Here is a 15,243-nt window from a genome sequence, read left to right as displayed (position 1 = left end):
TAATATGAATACAAATTATAAAAACCTAACTGCAAAGAAGTTGGGTTTGACATGTGGATCATGACTTTTCCTTCTTTAACATTTGCAGTCTTTACACAAGTATTAATTAAAATGATCAAACTAACCTTGCCTGCCTCTATGGTAATAAAAGAAGGTACCTATTCTTTATTCCTAATAATTGATTTGCCTGATGACAGTTGCTGCTTCAGCTGTTGACATTGAATACTTAATTTTAGGCAAAATTTTGTTAGTGTATCTTTGTTTCAATCATAGACACCCGTTGAAGGATTTTTGAAAACAAATGCTAAATACTTTATTTCCAAAATATGAGATGTTAACTTTTTCAGGAAGCTCATAAGATGGTGAGAGAAGCAAATGTCAAGCAGGCAACAGCAGAAAAACAGCTAAAAGAAGCACAAGGAAAAGTAAGTTTTTGCTGCTTTTAATAGGATACAGAAACTAGTAATTACAGTTTGAAAAATACCTTGACATGTATTGGGTTTGCTCTGATTATAAAAGTACTGCTTACTTTAGAAGATTTTTAAAACTACAAGACACTATAAAGAAGAAAATAGCTACTACATAGATATAATTAATAGTGAACATTTAGTGTACATTTATATTAGAAGCAAATGATTTAAAGCTTTGTGAATCACACATGTTATCAAAAGGATTATATAATTACATTTTAAAGTCAATTATTTTTTAATTCACTAAAAAAGCCACTGAAATGTTACTAGATTTTACTATTTTAGAAATGAACTGCACCTAATCATAAGCTATTTTTAAATATGAAGATTCTGAAAATTTGCATCCGTTCAGTAGCTCAGTCGTGTCCGACTCTTTGTGACCCCATGGACGGCAGCACGCCAGGCTTCCCTGTCTTATCACCAGCTCATGGAGCGTGCTCAAACTCATGTCCATTGAGTTGGTGATGTCTACAGCCATACCACCCTGAACACACCCGATCTCATCGGAAAATCCACATAGTGAAATGTTAAACATTTTGATAATTTTAAAATTTTCATCTGACATTGTGAATAGCAGCTGAATCCAGACTGTATGGGAACATCAAAAGACTGATTAAAGATAAAAAGCCCTCCCAAAAAACCCATTTAGTTTACTTTCCTTTTATTACTCCACAGGAAATACACATTAAACTTATGTTTCATCTCTGAAAGTTACCAAATTGTTAACATTTAGCTGCATCTGTCATAAAACATATTCAGTATATGTGACTGTGTTGATTTCTTTTCAAGATTGATGTACTCCAAGCTGAAGTAGCTGCATTGAAGACACTTGTATTGTCCAGTTCTCCAACATCACCTACACAAGAGCCTCTGCCAGGTGGAAAGGCACATTTTAAAAAGGGGCATACAAGAAATAAAAGTACAAGCAGTGCTATGAGTGGCAGTCACCAGGACCTCAGTGTGATACAGCCAATTGTAAAAGACTGCAAAGAGGTAACTCGTCCAGGACTGTCCCCTCTGACTCTGTTGATACTTAGTAATTCTCATCACTGAGGTGTTGGTTATGATTTTTGCCAGCAAAACTTTTAATACAAAATATTCAGTATTAAGATGGGGGAGGCTTTGTCTAGAGCTGGCTGCTTTCAGGGATTCTTCAGTTCCCCTCTCTACCTGGCTGACCTTGGAGTACCTGCTGGAAACTTGGTAAGTTTCTTAATCTCGATATTTCATTTAGGGAGCAAACTGTTGTGTGTTGTATAAAGGAGAGTGGATGACTTTAATGATCTGGCTAGTCAAAATGTATTGCTTGCATGCTCCAGCAAAATATGAACATAAGAAATATATGAAAATATTAGGTGATTTTCTTGAAGAACAGTGCGTTATTTTGACTTAAATTCTGGGAGAAACAATTTTATATCAGTAAGGTAGTCCTGGAGTTAATTCATATAATTAAGCAACAAAAAATAGAACTGATGGTAAGCTTATAATTTTATAAGGTATGTTATGAGGATAGCTGGGATAATGTGCTAATATTTTGAGCTGTTTTGAGTAAAAATTGTGTAATTGTAAAATAGTTTTTACTTACATGTGATAAGAAAGCATGTCCAAAGGGATTGATCACTAATTAACAAGCAGCCTTCTCCCATTTTTTTTCTTGAAAGTTGTATTTTACATTGTTGAATTCAAGTCTCTCATTAATCTTGAAGAAGCTTTGCTTATTTAGATTTTTACATAGAAGCCAGGAGTTTATTGAATTTGAATAACCAGGGTTGTTGCTCATTTTAATTGAATTGTATATTGTTTAGTTATTCATAAGAAAAAAAGATGCTGGTGGGAGAGAAGTTCAATACTTGGTTAAATCTGAATGTGATGAAATTAAAATTCACACTGGTTTCTGTTAAATATTTAAGAAACGTTTTTAGTCATAACTTTAATTCTGATTTCTTTCAGTATTGATAGCATTTTTAATTGCTTGGTACAACTTGTATTTTTGCTGTGGTGTCTCAGTGTGTGTAATTATGTACCCTTTTCTCCCTGTTTTTTACACTAAGAACATTTAGATGTTTCTCATGGAACGTTTTAAAGTTTGTATTTATGAAATTCCTTAAAATATGCATATAGGCGGCATATAACATTTTGCTTTCTGGCTATATCTTGTATTGTAATATTTTGTGTAAAACTTGTCAAAATGTTCTATTAGACAAAGGAAACACATAAATTTGAACTGTGTAAATCTTAGATATAACAGTTGGACAGAAAATGGAATATGTCCATGTTTCTATAGAAAATGTGATGGGGCATTCAGTCATGACTTTACAGTGTATCTTCTGAAAGCACTGAGAACACGTGCATGCATGCACACAGTTAGGCGAGACTTTGAGATCAAGTCACTCTAATGTGAACTTTTACTGGCTTCTTGCTTGGTAACCTTGGTCAAGTTATTTTATCTCTCTAAACTCTAGTTTTCTTATCTATAAATGGAGGTTATAATATTTATCTTGCCCAGCTTTGAGGATTAAATGTTTGTGAAGTGCTTATTACTATAGTTCCTGACAGAGTCAGCTCTTAATAAGTAGTTTAAATTATTGCCTTTCAACTAGAATCTTTTCTCAGAACACTACTTACCCACTTTGGGTTTTATATCCATCAAAGGGTAGACTTTACAAAGAAAATTAATTTGAAAATGTATTACTTATCTGCTAATAATTTTATCCTTTTGCCTTTAGCTTTGATTCAAGGAATTTATGGATTGGGATGAAAAAAATTCACATTGAGATTGCTATTATACACCTTAGAGGGAACTCTCTAGGAAAGCTGGGGTACAGCCAGTCTTTGGTTACTTTCACATTAGACTACACACAATCTGAGCTGTCCTGGAGGCTGTAGGTTTGGTTGCTTTCACACAGACTACATGCACATCTGAGCTGTCCTGGAGGCCGCAGGATTGGTTACTTTCACATAGACGACACGCACGTCTGAGCTGTGCTGGAGGCCGCAGGTGCAGTCAGTGTTTCATTCACAGGGCGGCTAGTGCCTCTGGACAGGAGTGGCTTAGAGTTGCGGGAGGCTGAGGGACACTGCTCTGTGTTTGGGTGGCTGGGGGCTGGGTGGACCTTTATATGCTGATGTGCAGTATTGAGCTGGGCTGGGGGAATCCAAAGAGAAGAATACTTGGGAAAAATTATTAAATTGGAAGGAAAGAGAAGAGACAACTGGAAGAGTGAATAGGAAGGCCGGTGCCAGCTAGATTATTGGTAATTCAGATGGGAGATACTAGATGTTGAAATGGCAAAAAAAATCTAAATGAATGTTGTGTATTTGAGATAGTCAATTTAGGAGGCTGTGTGTGTGTGCTGCTTTTAGTTTTGCAGCTTATAGAGTAAAATTTTTGAAAATTCTGGAAATGCCTTAAATAGCTGAACAGGTGGTGTCACTTTTGACCCCAAAATAGATTTCACAATTTGGTCAGCCTCTGTTTAAACACTTGTTTTAATTAACTTGGCTCCAAATTGTTTGTTTTCAGAAAACTTTTGTATTCAGAACAGTGTGCACCTGTGTCTTAAGAAGAACTCCAACATTAGTGTTACACTGTTTTTGGTGGGTAGGTAATGGTAGTGATCTTTGACACCGTAGTGATTACATTGAAAAGCACCCCCTAGTTATTTGGGAGTTTGGATTGTTTTTTAAAAAGAATGAAATATTGCCATTTGTAGCAACGTAAATGGACCTAGAGAGTATCATACTCACTGAAGATGTCAGAAAGAAAAACACAGATATGATCACTTATATGTGAAATCCTAAAAAAGGTACAAATGAATTTATTTACAAAACAGAAACAGACTCACAGACATAGAAGGGATCTTATGGTTGCCAAAGGGGAAAGGCTGAGAGAGGGATAAGTTAGAAGGATGAGATTAACAGATATACACCACTGTATATAAAATAAGCCAAGAATTTACTGTATAGTACAGGGAACCATGGGCTTCTCTGGTGGCTCAGTGGGGAAGATCTTGCCTGCCAGTGCAGGAGAGGCAGGTTCAATCCCTGGGTGGGGAAGATCGCCTGGAGAAGGAAATGGCAATCCACTCCAGTATTCTTGCCTGGGAAAATCTCATGGACAGAGGAACCTGGCGAGCTACACTCCAGGGGGTTACTAAAGGGTTGGACATGACTTAGCAGCTAAAACAACAACAGGGAACTATATTCAATACCTTATAATAATCTATAATGGAAAGAATTTGAAAAAAAATGTTTAATTGAATCACTTTGCTATACACCTGAAACAAACAATATTGTAAATCAGCTATACTTCAATTAAAAAATTGCTATCCTGTATTATAACTAATCAAGAATGGTTCAATTGTTATTTTAAATAAAGAGTATTTGTTTTTTGGTAATATATTAATTAGGTTTTGGTTTTATAAAGTGATTTTTTGTTTGTACTTTTTAAAAAGTTATTTTATGTTTTCTTTTGTCAGGCTGACTTATCCCTGTATAATGAATTCAGATCTTGGAAGGATGAACCCACAATGGACAGAACCTGTCCTTTCTTAGACAAAATCTATCAGGAAGATATCTTTCCTTGTTTAACCTTCTCAAAAAGTGAGGTAATTTAAAAAAAAACTTTAATAGAAATGCATTAGAGTTGTTCCTATACCTTTTACTTAGACATGTTACATATTTTACTATCTCTTACACAGATAATTTATAAAATGTCATGTTTTACCATTTTCTCCATTCCATATTAGGATCATAATAATTTCTTGGCATTCACTTACTGAGCCTCCTTCCTTATTTGAGCAGAGGATCACTCACACTGCAGTGTGTTTTGCACTGGAGTGAAGTATTAAGTATGTTAAGGGGGTAGGGCTTATTTCTTAACTTTTAGTCCAAGAGTCAGTGTAAAGGAATTTCTGTATACTTCAGGCTGTTTGTTTGGTTTATCCATATGTGATTTTAAAACTCCTGTTTAGTTCCTTCATCATTAAAATGGGGGAAAAAATGCCTTCCTTGCCCGTGTCTCAGGTTTGTTAAGACAAAACGAAGTCAATTAAGTAGATAGAAAAACTTCCCTGGTGGCTCAGACGGTAAAGCATCTGCCTGCAATGCAGGAGACCCAGGTTCTACCCCTGGGTTGGGAAGATCCCCTAGAAAAGGGAAGGCTACTCACTCCAGTATTCTTGCCTGGAGAACTCCATGGACAGAGGAGCCTGGTGGGCTACAGTCCATGGAGCTTCAAAGAGTCGGGCATGACTGTGTGACTAACACTTTGACACTTTCAAGTAGACAGAAAACCTTAAAACACTATGCAAATGTAAGGTCATAACTTTAATTTGTTCTTACATGTGGAAGGTTTGTCTACAAATATCCAGTCAATAAATGTTTTAAGAAAGTTAATCCTACGAGTCTTCAGAGAATTTAATTACAACACTACTTTTTTTTACATTGTTCTTTTTTTTTTTTTTCTAATTTTATTTTGTTTTTAAACTTTACATAATTGTATTAGTTTTGCCAAATATCAAAATGAATCCGCCACAGGTATACATGTGTTCCCCATCCCGAACCCTCCTCCCTCCTCCCTCCCCATACCATCCCTCTGGGCCATCCCAGTGCACCAGCCCCAAGCATCCAGCATCGTGCATCGAACCTGGACTGGCAACACGTTTCCTACATGATATTTTACATGTTTCAATGCCATTCTCCCAAATCTTCCCACTCTCTCCCTCTCCCACAGAGTCCATAAGACTGTTCTATACATCAGTGTCTCTTTTGCTGTCTCGTACACCGGGTTATTGTTACCATCTTTCTAAATTCCATATATATGCGTTAGTATACTGTATTTATGTTTTTCCTTCTGGCTTACTTCACTCTGTATAATAGGCTCCAGTTTCATCCACCTCATTAGAACTGATTCAAATGTATTCTTTTTAATGGCTGAGTAATACTCCATTGTGTATATGTACCACAGCTTTCTTATCCATTCATCTGCTGATGGACATCTAGGTTGCTTCCATGTCTTGGCTATTATAAACAGTGCTGCGATGAACATTGGGGTACATGTGTCTCTTTCCCTTCTGGTTTCCTCAGTGTGTATGCCCAGCATGGGATTGCTGGATCATAAGGCAGTTCTATTTCCAGTTTTTTAAGGAATCTCCACACTGTTCTCCATAGTGGCTGTAGTAGTTTGCATTCCCACCAACAGTGTAAGAGGGTTCCCTTTTCTCCACACCCTCTCCAGCATTTATTATTTGTAGACTTTTGGATCGCAGCCATTCTGACTGGTGTGAAATGGTACCTCACAGTGGTTTTGATTTGCATTTCTCTGATAATGAGTGATGTTGAGCATCTTTTCATGTGTTTGTTAGCCATCTGTATGTCTTCTTTGGAGAAATGTCTATTTAGTTCTTTGGCCCATTTTTTGATTGGGTCGTTTATTTTTCTGGAGTTGAGCTGTAGGAGTTGCTTGTATATTTTTGAGATTAGTTGTTTGTCAGTTGCTTCATTTGCTATTATTTTCTCCCATTCTGAAGGCTGTCTTTTCACCTTGCTAATAGTTTCCTTTGATGTGCAGAAGCTTTTAAGGTTAATTAGGTCCCATTTGTTTATTTTTGCTTTTATTTCCAATATTCTGGGAGGTGGGTCATAGAGGATCCTGCTGTGATGTATGTCGGAGAGTGTTTTGCCTATGTTCTCCTCTAGGAGTTTTATAGTTTCTGGTCTTACGTTTAGATCTTTAATCCATTTTGAGTTTATTTTTGTGTATGGTGTTAGAAAGTGGTCTAGTTTCATTCTTTTACAAGTGGTTGACCAGTTTTCCCAGCACCACTTGTTAAAGAGATTGTCTTTAATCCATTGTATATTCTTGCCTCTTTTGTCAAAGATAAGGTGTCCATATGTGCGTGGATTTATCTCTGGGCTTTCTATTTTATTCCATTGATCAATATTTCTGTCTTTGTGCCAGTACCGTACTGTCTTGATAACTGTGGCTTTGTAGTAGAGCCTGAAGTCAGGTAGGTTGATTCCTCCAGTTCCATTCTTCTTTCTCAAGATCGCTTTGGCTATTCGAGGTTTTTTGTATTTCCATACAAATTGTGAAATTATTTGTTCTAGCTCTGTGAAGAATACTGTTGGTAGCTTGATAGGGATTGCATTGAATCTATAAATTGCTTTGGGTAGTATACTCATTTTCACTATATTGATTCTTCCAATCCATGAACATGGTATATTTCTCCATCTATTAGTGTCCTCTTTGATTTCTTTCACCAGTGTTTTATAGTTTTCTATATATAGGTCTTTAGTTTCTTTAGGTAGATATATTCCTAAGTATTTTATTCTTTCCGTTGCAATGGTGAATGGAATTGTTTCCTTAATTTCTCTTTCTGTTTTCTCATTATTAGTGTATAGGAATGCAAGGGATTTCTGTGTGTTGATTTTATATCCTGCAACTTTACTACAGTCATTGATTAGCTCTAGTAATTTTCTGGTGGAGTCTTTAGGGTTTTCTATGTAGAGGATCATGTCATCTGCAAATAGTGAGAGTTTTACTTCTTCTTTTCCAATTTGGATTCCTTTTATTTCTTTTTCTGCTCTGATTGCTGTGGCCAAAACTTCCAAAACTATGTTGAATAGTAATGGTGAAAGTGGGCACCCTTGTCTTGTTCCTGACTTTAGAGGAAATGCTTTCAATTTTTCACCATTGAGGATAATGTTTGCTGTGGGTTTGTCATATATAGCTTTTATTATGTTGAGGTATGTTCCTTCTATTCCTGCTTTCTGGAGAGTTTTTATCATAAATGGATGTTGAATTTTGTCAAAGGCTTTCTCTGCATCTATTGACATAATCATATGGTTTTTATTTTTCAATTTGTTAATGTGGTGTATTACATTGATTGATTTGCGGATATTGAAGAATCCTTGCATCCCTGGGATAAAGCCCACTTGATCATGGTGTATGATTTTTTTAATGTGTTAATTACAACACTACTTGTAAGGAGAAGAGGAAGAATAAAATGCTTTTGACATATAGCTGTTAGTCATTATGGCTCTGGCCCTAATTTTAGGTGGATTGCTACGTATAAGTAATCTTGCCAGAATAAAGTAGTTTGCCCATTTCATCAATTGTTTATCAGTTACTACCGTCTCCATCTGGGCATTTAATATTTGATAATTCATTTAATTCTTTTGTATACTCTTGTGCACATAAATACAATTGGTGTATTTATGTGATCATTAAATATATAGTTCTGTTTAATATATATTGCTCTAATATGATGACCAATATTAAAAAATAATGCATAAATTTAGTAAAATCAAGCATTAAGATATTCATTTTGAAGTGACTTTAATAGTGGATGTGATAAGGGGTGATCTGGAATTAATGTCTTTAATTTCCTTCCAGAAAATGAGAAAAGTTATTTAGCTGTAACTGAATCACTTTTCATAACAATATCAGAGTTATAAAAGAATTCAAACCAGGCTTGTGTGGTTTCTTTCTTTTTCATTAGCTAAGGCAAATCTAGGGGAACTTGGGGAAAAATAATTTTTGAACATCAGTTTACTGTGAACTAGAATTTTTACATTTTCCTGTCAGCATCTAATATTTTTCTGTGTTCTGTGAAGTTGGCTTCAGCTGTTCTGGAGGCTGTGGAGAACAACACTTTAAGCATTGAACCAGTGGGATTACAACCTGTTCGATTCGTGAAAGCATCTGCAGTTGAATGCGGAGGACCAAAGTATGTTTTCACAATCATGTCTTGTGGAAGAATACTGAGTTTTAAAAATTTATGTGTTGTAGTTATTCTAATTTTTTCTGGTTTTAAATATGGTTAAATCTCTCGTCAGTTTTCTGTTTAGAGTCTGTGCAGCCCAGAGACCAACCCGCAGGCAGTGTGGGGATTTCAGATGTATCGTCAGTGGAGAGCTCTTTAATTACAGACCTGTACGTGGGATCCAGGTAGATCAGGTGTCAGAAACTTTTTTTGTAAACCACATATTGTAATCTATTACCTGATTATGAAATCTCTTTAATGGGTCATAAGCAGATTTTTGTTGTTGTTGTACTTTTCATGTTCTGGGCTTTTTGTATAAAATATTTCTTCTTGAAATTTGCTTCAAAAATAATTTGAAAAGACAGTGAATTAGACCGGGTCTTACCAAGCATGAAAACAGGGTACCAAAAGACTTGGCTAGTACTTTTCTTCAGTAGTCTCATTGTAAAGCTTTTTCACTTTGGTAAAGAAACATTTCTGTCTTCATGTGTAAGAAATATTTGACAGTTGTGTACCTTCACGGGTGACCACATTTCATAGCAGAACAAGCCTTTTTCCAACCAGTTCTGGGAGAAAAAGATTGAAACCAGCAGTACCCAAAACCTTTGGGACAGCTGTTTAAAAGGTGACTTTGAAAGATTTAGGGGAAGCTGCTTAGTTGGTTAAAAACTAGATCAGTATAAGGGGACTGAAGAGCCTAGGAGAGCTCATGTGCGTGCATGCTAAGTCACTCAGTTGTGTCCCAGTCTCTGCCACCCCATGGACCATATAGCCTGCCAGGCTCCTCTGTCCATGAGATTCTCTAGGCAAGAATACTGGAGTGTGTTGTCATACCCTCATCCAGGGGATCTTCCCCACCCAGGGATCGAACTCACATCTCTTATGTCTCCTGCAGGTTCTTTACCACTAGGAGGCCCAAGAGAGCTCCTAGCTAGCAACAGTTGAATCCTGTCAGGCAGGCTATTTGAAGGCAGAAGAGGAAACAGCTGGTTGAGATTAACTGCTAGGTCTGTTAAAACCAGTTGTGGGAGTTGTGTCGTTCTTCCTGTTTCCTGTTATGCACATTGCACTCTCAGCAGGATCAGTCAGTGCTGGTATTTGGGTAACTTATTTTTTTAGTCCTGTGTTTGTTCATGAGCCGCAAGTCTGTCTACCTAGAGTTGTGTCCTGTTTTACATTCCCATGCAACCCACTCTTACCTGGAAAATCCCATGGACGGAGAAGCCTGGTGGGCTGCAGTCCATGAGGTCGCTAAGAGTTGGACACGACTGAAGCGACTTAGCAGCAGCAGCCACACTTGTAGTATGGCGGCCTCTGAATTTTGGGGAAGAGATTTACATTCCTAAATTCTACTCATCAACAAACTCCTATCATTAATGATAGCAGTTTTTGTAGTTCTAAGTTCTGTGTTATACCTTATTTTAACAAATAGCAGTTTTTATTGTAGGATTTTAAATTTATGGTTGCATTGTATCTATCCCACATATTAAATGTGCAGTATCATCAAATGAAGTCTCAGTTACAGTAGATTTTTACAATATTTTAGTAAAATACTTATACTGAATGAAAGTGAAAGTCACTCAATCATGTCCACCTGTTTGTGACCCCATGGACTCTACAGTCCATGGAATCTCCAGGCCAGGATACTCTAGTGGGTAGCCTTTCCCTTCTCCAGGGGATCTTTCCAACCCAGGGATCAAATCCAGGTCTGCATTGCAGGTGGATTCTTTACCAGATGAGCCACAAGGGAAGCCCAAGAATTCTGGAGTGGGTAGCCTGTCCCTTCTCCCGCGGATCTTCCCAACCCAGGAATCAAAAGGGGTCTCCTGCATTGCAGGTGGATCCTTTACCAACTGAGCTATTTAGGGAACAATTAAGGGTATTGTTGTGCTTGTGGAAATGGGGCCAGAAGCCAAGATGTTTGCAGTGCATATTGTGTGGAGAAAACCAAAGGAAAATGTTGTCTCTTTTTTTTGAATGAAACGTGAAGTATGGCCCTGGCTAAGGCTCTTGTGGATGAGATTGTCAAGACAGTCACTAAGTGAATGGCATAGTGCTCTGGGAATTTTGTGGAAGGCAAAGTCATTCCACTGGTGGTGATGAGAACTGTTATTAGAGGGGCTTTGGTTTGATCTGGGTTTTAGAAGTGTGGATGGAATTTGGATAACAAAGACTGAAGAAGGAAACAAGGTAACTGCGTTCAGTGGATGATGAGTATACGGGGAGGAAAGATGTGTAAAGAAAGGAGTTAGAGGTGACTGGATGGGTGATGTGAACTTTTGGAAGTTAATAGGGCTCTGGTTTACAAGATGATAGATGCAGACTTAGACACGTTGACATTCTTGAGTGAAAATGGCAAGCAAGGATTTGAAATCTTGGGACTAGAGCTATTGAGATACTGAGATATGTTTTTTTTTTTTTTTTAATCGGAATTAGAGGTCAGAAGACTTAGCGTTGAATTCTAGCTCAAATAAAAATATATTAGCTTCAGAAATGAGATAACTTAAACACTTTATTATTTTAAAAGTTGATACTTAAAACCATTTTACCTGAGTCATTTGAAAGTTAGAAAAATAGTGGACAAACAGATATATGTCTGCTTCCAGAAGAGCGGTGTAAAGGTGATTTTTATCAGTTTGATGGTTACTTTTTTCTCTTGTGTAAATTATGCTTAAAATAGTATAGTTCTAAGGACTTTTTAACACTTGTGCCTTAAATTTCTTGATCGTCCATCCTCAAGCTAGTAGTAGTGCTTTTAAATATTATTATAGATCATTAAAGGCATTTTCTAATAAAGGAACAGTGAGGTGAAATCTCTTTGAAAAGGTAAGAATTCTTCTGTGATTCGAATGGCCAGAATTATTCTTTTTTAAGTAACCATTTGTTGTGTGTTTGCTTAATATGGAGCCACATTCATTTCATATTTCTCGTAAGTATAGCTGAAAATTCAACGTCTAGTTAATACATTTTTCTTTATGACTTATAATGTCCTATAAAATGCTATTGGCCACTTTATTTTACTTTAGAGCTACACTAAGTTTGCATTGACAAGAAGTGGTAGCTGTCTTTAGTCAAGCTTCTAATTTAGCAGGGTGACAGCTGGGCTTCTGTGAGTCCAACCTGATCTTGTTGAGCAAGTGGAGTGACAGGTGGCCTTCACTTAACCAGCAACCACTGAATGTCTGCTCTCTGCCAGGTGGATACTTATTGTCAGGCATTTAAAGATGAATACAGTACATTCCCTGCTCTCAAGAGGCTTTCACCCTATCGTAGCCTGAAAACCCTCATACATGTTGTAGTATTCAAAGAAGAAGGTCTGTATGTCTAAATGTAGTATGTACTCTTTGTGTAATTGTAATTGTTAAGATGCAGTGTATTTGTAAGATATCTTATTCCTTTGTATTTCTCAGGCCTAGGTGCCATGTTAAATGCATATACACCAACCCAACACACCAAAAAGTATCCCATCTGGAAACTGTTGTCCTGCAGGGTATCAGTAGCATGTTTTGAGACTTGAACAGTTACTTTTAAGTTTTTTTCAACTAAGACAGAAGTTGAGATCAGATCAGTTGCTCAGTCGTGTCCGACTCTTTGCGACCCCATGAATCGCAGCATGCCAGGCCTCCCTGTCCATCACCAACTCCCAGAGTTCACTCAGACTCACATCCATAGAGTCAGTGATGCCATCCAGCCATCTCATCCTCTGTCGTCCCCTTCTCCTCTTGCCCCCAATCCCTCCCAGAATCAGAGTCTTTTCCAATGAGTCAACTCTTCACATGAGGTGGCCAAAGTACTGGAGTTTCAGCTTTAGCATCATTCCTTCCAAAGAAATCCCAGGGCTGATCTCCTTCAGAATGGACTGGTTGGATCTCTTTGCAGTCCAAGGGACTCTCAAGAGTCTTCTCCAACACTGCAGTTCAAAAGCATCAATTCTTTGGCACTCAGCCTTCTTCACAGTCCAACTCTCACATCCATACATGACCACAGGAAAAACCATAGCCTTGACTAGACAAACCTTTGTTGGCAAAATAATGTCTCTGCTTTTGAATATGCTCTCTAGGTTGGTCATAACTTTCCTTCCAAGGAGTATGCATCTTTTAATTTCATGGCTGCAGTTGAAGTCCCGGTGGAAAGCTGTGACCTGCCCTGCAGCTGATTACTTATTTGTAACTTTGTTCCTGGTTAGGACATATATTAGAGAAGGAAAAGGCAACCCACTCCAATACTCTTCTTGCCTGGAAAATCCCATGGATGGAGGAGCTGGTAGGCTACAGTCCAAAGGGTCTCAAAGAGTCGGATATGACTGAGCGACTTCATTTCACTTACTTCATACTTTATCACTGAAGAAGGAAATGGCAACCCACTCCAGTATTCTTGCCTGGAGAATCCCATGGACAGGGGATCCTGGCAGGCCATGGTCCATGGGGTCGCAGAGGGTTGGACACGACTGAAGTGACTAAGCAAGGGTATATATCAAAACATCTAGCTTTTATTTCTAGAACCATGCTGAATGCTATGCCTGTAAACTTCTACTAGAATGTAAGCCCTAGAGGGTAGGGCTTTTGTCTTTGTCATCTTCACAGAGTGCCTGATAAAGGGTAGGTTGTCAAATATTTGTTGTCTGAATGAGTGTGCAACTTGTTCAGAAGGTAGGGGCAAAATGCTTTTAATTTTTTAAAACTAAAATTTATCCTTATTTTACAGAAAATGTGCTCTCACAGGTCAGAGCAAGTCCTGTAAACACAGAATTAAACTAGGGGACTCAAGCAACTACTACTACATTTCTCCTTTTTGCAGATACAGGGTAAGTAATATAACCATGAATTTTAATAAAGCTCTCTTTGACATGAAACATTTGACTGTTTAACATTCTTTTCTTTTTGGCCCAGATCACTTCTGTCTGTAACTTTTTCACATACATTCGGTACATTCAGCAGGGACTTGTGAAACAGCAAGATGGTGAGTGTCAATTCATTATAAAATATTTGCATGAAAGTTAAGTAAAAAGTATAGGACATAATAGTAATGCTCAAATAAACATTATTGGTACATGTATATTGAATCTCTTTTAGAGGTCTAATGTGTGAAGAATTTGGGAACAAAAGCATCTTTTAAAACATGTTGTATTTAATCCTTAGATTTGCCACATTTTACTCTAATCTTGAGTTTGAAGCAGGATCAGTTTTAACGTTTAAGGAATATATGATAAACCAGATGGTAAATGTGAGAGGAGCATAAAGCCCGTTGAAAATACTCCTTAAGAAAACTGAGTGAAATAAGCCAGAAAGAAAAACACCAATACAGTATACTAACGCATATATATGGAATTTAGAAAGATGGTAACAATAACTGTGTATACGAGACAGCAAAAGAGACACTGATGTATAGAACAGTCTTATGGACTCTGTGGGAGAGGGAGAGGGTGGGAAGATTTGGGAGAATGGCATTGAAACATGTATACTATCATGTATGAAACGAGTCGCCAGTCCAGGTTCGATGCATGATGCTGGATGCTTGGGGCAGGTGCACTGGGACAACCCAGAGGGATGGTATGGGGAGGGAGGAGGGTTCAGGATGGGGAACACATGTATACCTGTGGCGGATTCATTTCGATATTTGGCAAAACTAATACAATATTGTAAAGTTTAAAAATTAAAAAAAAAAAAAGAAATAAAACTGAACAAGCTCTAAATGTGATCAGGCTTATTTTAATTAGTGGAGCCCACAAGGCACTAAGCTTTTTCTGTATTTTCTCCTTTCACATGTGAGTTAATAAAGTAGTTGTGAGGGTAATTCCGAATGGAGTAAAGATCACTGTCTTCTAAATCAACAGAAACGTGTAGATAATATATCCAGAGAGCTAACATAGTGCCAGGGTGGCAGCATTTTTAATTGTAGTCTTTCATGATCAGTTATGGTTTTATAGTCGGATGTCTTAAATACCAGCCATAGAAACTAACATGACCTGACAGCTCCAAAATATATATATTTTTAATACATATGGT

General features: G+C 37.3%; 1 protein-coding gene across 7 annotated transcripts in view; it reads left to right on the top strand.

Annotated features, from left to right (window-relative positions):
• RAB3IP (RAB3A interacting protein) overlaps window positions 1-15,243 on the top strand; it is a 59,414-nt gene that overhangs the window by 39,038 nt on the left and 5,133 nt on the right. For 5 of the 7 annotated variants that reach the window (XM_061416492.1, XM_061416491.1, XM_061416494.1 and 2 more), the window contains exons 5-10: window positions 348-425; window positions 1,260-1,463; window positions 4,949-5,077; window positions 9,090-9,202; window positions 13,943-14,042; window positions 14,128-14,197. In XM_061416492.1, the coding sequence (XP_061272476.1) occupies window positions 348-425; window positions 1,260-1,463; window positions 4,949-5,077; window positions 9,090-9,202; window positions 13,943-14,042; window positions 14,128-14,197 (694 nt within the window). Of the gene's footprint in view, window positions 1-347; window positions 426-1,259; window positions 1,464-4,948; window positions 5,078-9,089; window positions 9,203-9,311; window positions 9,433-13,942; window positions 14,043-14,127; window positions 14,198-15,243 lie in introns of those variants that run through there. The other 2 variants (XR_009736426.1, XR_009736425.1) reach the window with 2 other exon arrangements.

Source organism: Bos javanicus, chromosome 5 (genome assembly GCF_032452875.1).
Source record: "Bos javanicus breed banteng chromosome 5, ARS-OSU_banteng_1.0, whole genome shotgun sequence".
NCBI lineage: Eukaryota > Metazoa > Chordata > Mammalia > Artiodactyla > Bovidae > Bos > Bos javanicus.
The sequence above is the reverse complement of the archived record's forward strand: the minus strand, read 5'-3'. Positions and strand labels throughout refer to the sequence as shown.